At 41.3% G+C, this 8,812-nt stretch overlaps 1 protein-coding gene across 1 annotated transcript in view; it reads left to right on the forward strand.

Annotated features, from left to right (window-relative positions):
* ntn1b (netrin 1b) overlaps nt 1–8,812 on the forward strand; it is a 77,339-nt gene that overhangs the window by 45,261 nt on the left and 23,266 nt on the right. The window contains exons 2-3 of the mRNA XM_037688854.1: nt 941–1,129; nt 8,180–8,329. Coding sequence (XP_037544782.1) covers nt 941–1,129; nt 8,180–8,329 — 339 coding nt within the window. The remainder of the gene's footprint in view (nt 1–940; nt 1,130–8,179; nt 8,330–8,812) is intronic.

An 8,812-nucleotide genomic window follows, 5' to 3' on the forward strand; every position in this document is an offset into this window, starting at 1 on the left:
CAATGACGTCGGATATGACGGCTTGTAACTAGGATAAGGTTACGGCGTAAATATATTGGGGACGATGTAGCGAGGCTCAATGTAGTCCAAAAATCTTTGGAATCCGACATCCTCACCAACGGAAAAAAAACGTCCACACCGCCGACATTTTGAATTTTCCTCTCCATCGTGAGATCAGGTAGGCACACGTGACGTAATCACGTTGTGCTGCCGCTGCAGGCATCCTTGTCACTGGGTTTTCATACAAAACAGTGCCTTTTAAACCAGTGAGTTATTTTAATCGAATGGCCGACGTCCGATATTGAACTTTTAACGCTAATATCAGCCGATACCATGCCAATAATATTGTGCATCCCTATTTTAAACCCTTCCCACACTCTTGCAATATTCTAAGCAATGTTTCCAAACTCTAAAAGAGCACAGAATGTCATGATTTCAATGCTCTGTCTTGTCTGCTCTTTGCCACCTGCAAGTGCTCTTGGCCACGCCCACTTCTCCACTCTGCACGGTGAACAGCTGATCAGCTGCAGCAGGAAGTTTATTCTGCAGTCTGGGCTGCACAAATGTACAGCAGGTGCTAAATAATTTAAAATAATTTATTTTAAATAAAAATTCCATGACGATCGTGCGGCTCATTCATCAATCAGTCAATTGTGTGTCATGTCCACTCTTATTTAAAAAAAAAAAAAAGCGGAGTGAGTCCACGATAAACGAACCGCAAAGTAGCGAGGGACTACTGTAACTAAAACAATAAGTGAATTAAATCCCACACGGTTGTAGTCTTTCAAAGTGTCCAGAGGTTATTTTAAAACATAAAATCACTTTGTAAATAATAATCAGTTACCAGCTTAAAGTTACTGATTTCATGCTGACCATGTCATGCTGTCTTAGCTGAAACACCCAACAAGTGTCAAATGTCCTTCTCTCTCTGTCCATTCAGCCTGTCACTGTAACCTGCACGCCCGTCGCTGCCGTTTCAACATGGAACTGTACAAGCTGTCAGGCCGCAGGAGTGGTGGGGTCTGCCTCAACTGTCGTCACAACACAGCAGGACGCCACTGCCACTACTGCAAGGAGGGGTACTACAGGGACTTGACCAAGTCTATTTCACACCGCAGAGCTTGCAAAGGTAACCGATGGGATGAAGGCCTGCATATGCATGAACAAAGTCAGCCTGCAAGAGCCTGTTTTCTTCAGTTATTATGTGGGGATCATTAGTATCTGTTACACTCTTATTTTCAGGGGATACGCCAAGTCCTCGTGTAAAGGTGGACTTTGTTTTAAACAGGCAGACTAGACTGAGTAATGGCTGAATTCTTGTCCCGTTTGGAGATCTTTCTAACTAACCAGTAAACAACCAGAACCACTGATGACCGTTTGTTCTTGACAAACAGAAAAGGAAACCCTAGAGCCTTCCAAACTGTTCGTTGGACTCTGGTAATAAAGAACCCTTTAGAAACATTTGAGTAAAGTTGTTCACCTGCCTTGGTGTCGGTGAACTGACCCGTGCAGTTCCTGAGGCGTTTGAGGAACTGGGAGAATACTTCACAAGGCGAGCATCACAATCCGTGCAGAGGTGTGAGCAGATCAGTGGAAACATCTCATTCAGTGCCAGTCTCTTCTGTTTGTACAATACGCAGAAAAGGCCAAACGCACACACAGCAGGTTTGAGACTAAGCTGCTGAGGATTAATATGCAGGGAAGCAAAAGCTGAGCTCCTTCTGCGCTGAAGCTCCTCTGGAGTAAAGAGCAAACAAACTGCTGTCACTCTGCTTTACTGGAAAATGCACGAAACACTTGTAAATATTTCTTTCTATACACCCATCCTAGTCTGTGGGAGTCATGTAAACAACAAAAAGCTAAGTATACACAGTTAAATAATTTCTGATGTAAAAAAATGCTTGATTCTAGTAATACATTTAGGTAATATAGTTAAAATGTCTTTTTTTTCCTTAGCTGTTATTTTCTTATTGGCTGCAGACCTCTTAGATCCCATTTAAAAATGAGTTAAACGTACAAATTGTAGGAGTAGAGTTAAGGGGTAGGGAGAAAAGGTGAAATGGGATTCAGCCTTAAGGCCGCCACATACTCGGGCGTACTTCACTATGCAGAGGTCCGTGTGTACCCGAGGCAGACTCAACGCGGTCTCGAAGCGGACGTCCACAAGCCATGTCCGCACAAAGATCAAATTTTACAACAACGTACGTGTACTCTGTGTCACACAATAAACTGCCCGGTGACGGACTGTTTTGTTGCGACACCAATGTATTAAATTCCCTTCTTCGCCCCTGGTCTGGTTTAATGGACTTTTCTTTTGTTTTTTGCCAAGAGGCAAGTGATCTCTTCCTCCTCGTCCGTTGACGCCATGACTGAAATGGTGATAAATGAAGGAATTTGTCACGAGAGAATTAAAACCAGGTCCAGCGTGGCTGTGGGAGGGACTGGAGATTTTCTGGTGAGCCGGTCTGATGTGTGGGCTGCAGGGCCAGCGCTCCCTATTTTTAATTTTTTTTTAGAACTTTTTATTAGCAAGGTTAACACAGAACACCACTGCCTCTACCCAGGGCCGCTGACAGCTCGTTTTTTGTTGTTCTTGTTTTTTTCCGACCTGTCAATCAGTCCAGTAGCGTGTCAGCAAATGACCAATTGGCGACATCAATTTGTCCTGAAGGTAAACGCCCCTTGCCTGCAGAGCTGGGCTGCAGCCCATCAGGGTGTTTGCTCGAGTATGAAGTCTCAACTGTCTGCAGTGTCCGCGTGGCTCACCGAGTACACACAGTACGTCCGAGTATGTGGGAGCCTTTAGTCTGATGCACTTATGGCAGTTAAGTGTTAAACCAGAAATGTCTGGAAAAAAACCCTTGTCTACACGGAAACACAGTTTTGTCCAGTCTTTTTACTTGTCATTTTAGAAATATCCCTGTAAACTTGGTACTGTTTCCTGATACGTCTTCTTCCACACAGAATATGACACAAAGACTGTCGTAACAATTACAGCACTTCATGTGGCGCTGTAACCATTAGAGCCCGGCCCATGTGGAAATTTTGGCTATTGCCAATATCAATATTGGGAGGCGAAGGTGGCTGCCGATAACCGATATAATGGCTGAAAATTAAAACTAACTTTTATCTGGGGGCCATAGCACCCCCTAAAAAATTGCCCCCCCTTTCCTGGTGGCGACTTGAATTGGCAGCCCAGAAAAGGTAAAAATAGCCACCTGAAGTTCATGGCTGTGTGCCACCACAGCAGTCCTCATACTTTAATCCTGATTTCTTCGACTTGCATGGAAGGAACAGAAAATCAAATGTCGTGTCAGAGATCACTGTCAAACAAAGCCCTTTGTGTTATTTGCTACATGTGGCAGCGTTAAAACTCAAGTTTTAAAGATCATCTGCACTCAGCCTAAAACACGATGAAATGTTTGTGCAGCAACGTTGACTCATTTTAAATGTCTATATTTTGTTGTTCTAAATATTCCAGTGCTGGGAGCTTCAAACCAGGTTAGTTACTCTACTTGCAGCCGTAGCCTTACACCTCTAGTACCAGTAAGTCTTTCCAAACAGGCAGATCCGTAACCTGAACACCTTGCTCCATCTCTCACATTCCTCCTTCTTTGCTCTGGGATCAAAACCAAACAGTCTGATTGCCATCGTTCTTCTGAGTGACACAAATGTTCCGGTGTGACATCAGTTACAAGCCGCTGTATTTATTGCTCAAATCAGCCGACCATCTCACTCTGCTGTTGTTGGACAGGAAACACAAAGCAGTGCCAACACAGCCAGGAGGAAACCTGCATTCATCCCCAAGTCCTTCCCCGCCCCAAACACTTCACATCTCAGCAAAGGTCCTCTGAACGGTTGTAATAGTCGGAGGGTTAAAACAAGGAGAAGAGAATTCCACTGCATGCAGTGAAAACGTCTCCTGTGGCAATGTGGAATGCCTCACGCTTTAATTCCCAGATTAACAACTTCACCCCTCATCAACCACAGTGTAAACACGCCTCACAGAGCTCGCCTCCCACTTCTAACGGACTGCTCTTTTTCTTTTTCCCCCGTCCCATAACCGCTCTCACATTTGGCAGTTTCAGCCGTGGGTGAGTCCGCAGAGCTGGAGCTGGTAAATGGTTCACTGCTGTCCCCAAACCCCTCTGCAACCAGACCTGCAGACTCCCTGCGCTGCACCAAATCAATTTGTACCACATTCTGTTCAAACAATAAAACTGACATTTCGAGGCTGACGACCGATCATTAATGGAAACATTCTTGGCATCAATTTATTATTATTTTTTGTTTCAGAATGATTTTCTAGAGAAAGGCAAATGGTTGGTAAATGGCTTCTTTTATGGAAAAACCTGTGAGAAAAGTGATTTCTTTTGCGCTTTCAGATTGGATGCTGATATTGGGATCGTTCCTGTTCATCCTTCTTAACATCCTTCTGTCTTAAACCAGTTGTTCTTACATTTTACGATTTTGCCCACAAAACTTGACTTGGACCCTGACTAATATTAGCTAAACTATAGATACTTTGTTTGAAATGTACTTACCATCATTAAATACATCATGTTCACAGAAACAGCCTCAACTATTATACTATTCCTTAAATTAATTTGCGAGTACTATTAGTCCTTTTTCACAATTATGATAATAATGTGCAACTAGCAACTCATTAGAAAGTTATTTTAAATTCTAAATATTATTTTAAGAACCCAAGCCTGCTGATTTATGACCCATATAGTGATTCCAGCTCCAGCTTTGGGAACCGATGTCTTGGACCTTTAAGTCTGAAAACACAAAGCGTCTACAAACACGACTGGTCAGTGTTTGTGCTGATAAAAACCAGACTGAGGCCCCGTCTGCACCGCTCTGCAAATTTCTTTAAACAGATGTTTTATTTCTCTGTTTACGTCTACATTATTCTAACAGAAACTCTATATTATCCAAACTGTGCTTGTAGGTCACGAGGACGTCCACATTACCAACGTATTAAAATGTCAAGAAACAACATTTATGAATCATTTCAGCAGATGGTTAGTTTAATTTGTGACAGCCGTGAGACAGATGCAGAAATAATTGAATAAACAGCTTCATTGTTGTGGTTTCTGTGTACATATAGAAATAATATAAATAGACTGCTATGCCACTGGGACCCCCCCCCCCCCCCCACACACACACACACACAACTTCACCTATGGAAATCACATGCGAAAACAATTACCATATGACGTTATGTTTCCAGTGTGGATTTGAAACAACAAAAAATACATATTGTGAATATTCATATGTAGAAATCACATTTTACCTGTAAATACACATTAAGGTAACATGTGAAACAACATGATTTGCATGTTTCCCGTGCCATTTTGGAACATTTTCACTATATTTATGTAATCATGCTGAAAAACTTCCAAGTTGAAGTTTCTTTATTTTCATTCGCATAAAATGTGGTACATGAGGTGGAACAAAATTGTGTACTCAAGGTCCAAGTTACATCCAAAAATAGCAAAAATATAAAGTATAAAAAGAAATGGTATATAAGGATGTAAGATACATTAAGACATACGCTAAATGAACCCTAAACAATATGCTAAAACATCTAAGATGTACCAGGGCTGGACGATATGGCCACAACTTTTATCACGATATATTTCTTAATTTCGGTCGATAACGATATAATTCCGATATCGATATAAACAATATAAAAGCCTCAGAAAAAACTGTAGAAACTGTACAAATAAATTAATGTTCACCTTTTATTTGTATTTTGCCTTCAAAAAATTTTGAAACCACCGTCAAATAAACATAAAACTCTCAACTTTGTCAGTATTAATAGTTTTAACTTTAAACGTAACCTAACCCATGCAGCAAATGTCTGCGTTTGCTGCATGGGTTTCTCTTTTGATACAGCTGGGGGTGTTTCAGGGACACGTTGGCTCAGACTTTTATTGTGCTTCATCTTCTGACTTCTCAGCATCTTCTATCGAGTGGAACAAGTTAATGCTCCCACCGCTAGTTGGAACGACTCTCCATCACATTTTGCAGGTCACTGACTGAAACCTGCAGTTTATCAGATCTTAGAAAGCCGAACTACTTCCACACCGCCGAATTAGTTGTTCCTCTCTTATCAGTTATGTCATCTTCTTTCTCTTCGCTTGTGGAACCTTGTTCAGTCACATTCTGACGGTCATGGGCACTCATTTTGAAGCGAAAACTTACCGTGCGTTGGAGATTAGCCTAACCTGCTACTGTTGACTCCTTCCGGACTCGAGCTGTGTGTGTGGTGTATGACGTCGCCACGCACTTACGTAGTTGTGTCGCTGCTTTTTCTGTTCGTGTTGAAGCGGCCGCTTCAAATGCGTCAGTGAATTGCTGTAATCATAATGAATATGCATATAATGAAAATGTGCTTAAAACTTATATCACCGTTATTGAATAAAATATATTGATATCAAATTATTGTCCAGCCCTAAGATGTACACTAAACACTAAAAATGTAAAATAATATTGTATATTAAACAGTAGCCTCAACAACTTGCTAAATTTAGGTGTTTTTTGTGTGTAAGGGTAGTGTATTTATTATTTATTAACCATTATTTAACCAGGCAAATCCCATTGAGGTCACAGATCAGAACCTAAGCTTGAAATTGCATACTTTGAATTATTTAGAAAATGTTATTCAAAATTTTTTAACCATTTTTTTTTACCCAGGAAAAACCCTCAATGAGATAAAGAAAACTAATAATTTTGAGAGTGACCTGAGCAAGACAAACTTCAGTACAGAGGAAGACAGTTTACTACTGTCAAAGTTCACGCACACACACACAACCACAAGCGTGTATCTAATTAGTACAGAAAATAGTTCTCTAATTCATATCATTTGATCAGCAACTATGCTAACTCATATTAAAGAAGACAATACCCTGAATGTGTCTCGTATCACAGCTGCCACGGGAAACTTTGTTACAAGCTTTGTGTGTTTCTACTTTTTGTTTATCTAAGTCAATATGGTCCTCTGGAAATAAAACGACGTCTGTCCCTTATTTTTTAAATGTTGTTTTAAAACACTTGTTTATTGGCTTCACTTTTCAGACCTGGAGGCTACATTCAGAGTTTGTTTATAACCTGTGATTAAATGTGACATCTGCAGTAAAAATGTATTGACGCAAAGATTTCATTGTTACGTTCCAACATACCTAAAGTGGTGCTAAGAGGAAAACGAAACACTTCTTTTCATCAAAAGTTTACTTGTGTAATGTAATTTTAAAGTTAAACACATAGCACTTAATCAAGTTTCTACTACACTAGTCAGAGAAAGTGTGAGCAAAGAGGTTTGATGTTCCTGCAAACATGATTTAAAAAGCATTTCATGATGTTCATGAAGGCGTTGCAGCAGAAAGCGTCTACTGGAGCACTTCAAGCACATTTCAGATGACTCTTCTGCTCCTAGAACACATGCAGGGCTAGCAGGAAGGCTGGACTTCAACTTCAAACACCGGCTTTACGATAAAAACCTGGCAGAACGCACACATACCAAAAAAAAAAAAGAAATTCCTCACATTTACCATGTGATCCTCCCAACGAACAGCCTCAAACTGACTTTGAAGTGTGCTCCACTCATCCATTAATGGGAAACATTATTCAGGAACTATTTGCAAGCAGATATTTGCCAAAAAAAAAAAAAAAAAAGAGCCTCCTTGTTGGAAAATGAATCTGAATCAGCCTGTCGGATCGTGAAGGGGTGGAATATACAAAACAATCTGGCGAAGCCGCGTGCACACGCCCAGATACAATTTGTGGTGAAAGTGTAATTCTGTAATTTATCGAGTTATTTACTTCTTCTGCGTGCCTTCCAGAGTGGGCCTAATAAAGCGACGCTCAGTCAGAATGGGTGGAGGAGCGGAGGCTAATTTGATTGAGGTTTTAAATTGGTGTCGGGCCCGGTTATTCATCTGCGATATAAAGGAAAGAAAAGCACGGCTTGCTTTAAAGTAAAGGACTTTTCATGAGCACTGACTTTACTTCTATGGAAGATGTCAGAACTGCATCAGTCTGCACACACTGCACTCATTTGTAACCTGATCTTTGTTGTGCTCTGGTTTTGTTCTCCGCTCATTTTCCCCACTCAGAGCTTGTTTACTTGTGTATGTCGTTCCTCTGACTGTTTTCTCCTGTCCCTCCGCAGCGTGCGACTGCCATCCAGTCGGAGCAGCGGGGAAGACGTGCAACCAGACCACGGGCCAGTGCCCCTGCAAGGATGGAGTGGCCGGGATCACCTGCAACCGCTGTGCCAAGGGCTACCAGCAGAGCCGCTCCCCCATCGCTCCGTGCATCAGTAAGGACTACTGGTTTTACCACCACCACGTTTATGGTCCCCCAACATGGAGCAAAAAGGGAAACTTGGAAATGGCCTTCATCCGTCCGTGCATGTTGTGAGCATGATAACTTGAAAAAATAAATCAGAGTCAGAGATTCTTTATTGTTGTTCGCATCTCATGTGGTACATGTGGTGGAACGAGATTATGTACACAGGGTCCCAGTTACATCCAACAATAAAATGTAAAATAAAAACAGTAATAAGATCTAAGATGTGAACTAAGAAAAACATCAACTAAATATACACTAAGCACTAGTAGCATAAAAACTTAAGTTGAACTGCAGCACGAACATGAGTCTGTGTGAGCAGATGAGCACGAATGAACACACCAACATGAAACAGATCAGCAGCAACATGAAACAGATCAGCAGCAACATGGAACAGATCAGCAGCAACATGAAACAGATCAGCAGCAACATGAAACAGATCAGCAGCAACATG

This window comes from Nematolebias whitei, chromosome 15, assembly GCF_014905685.2.
Source record: "Nematolebias whitei isolate Nwh7 chromosome 15, NemWhi1, whole genome shotgun sequence".
Taxonomy (NCBI): domain Eukaryota; kingdom Metazoa; phylum Chordata; class Actinopteri; order Cyprinodontiformes; family Rivulidae; genus Nematolebias; species Nematolebias whitei.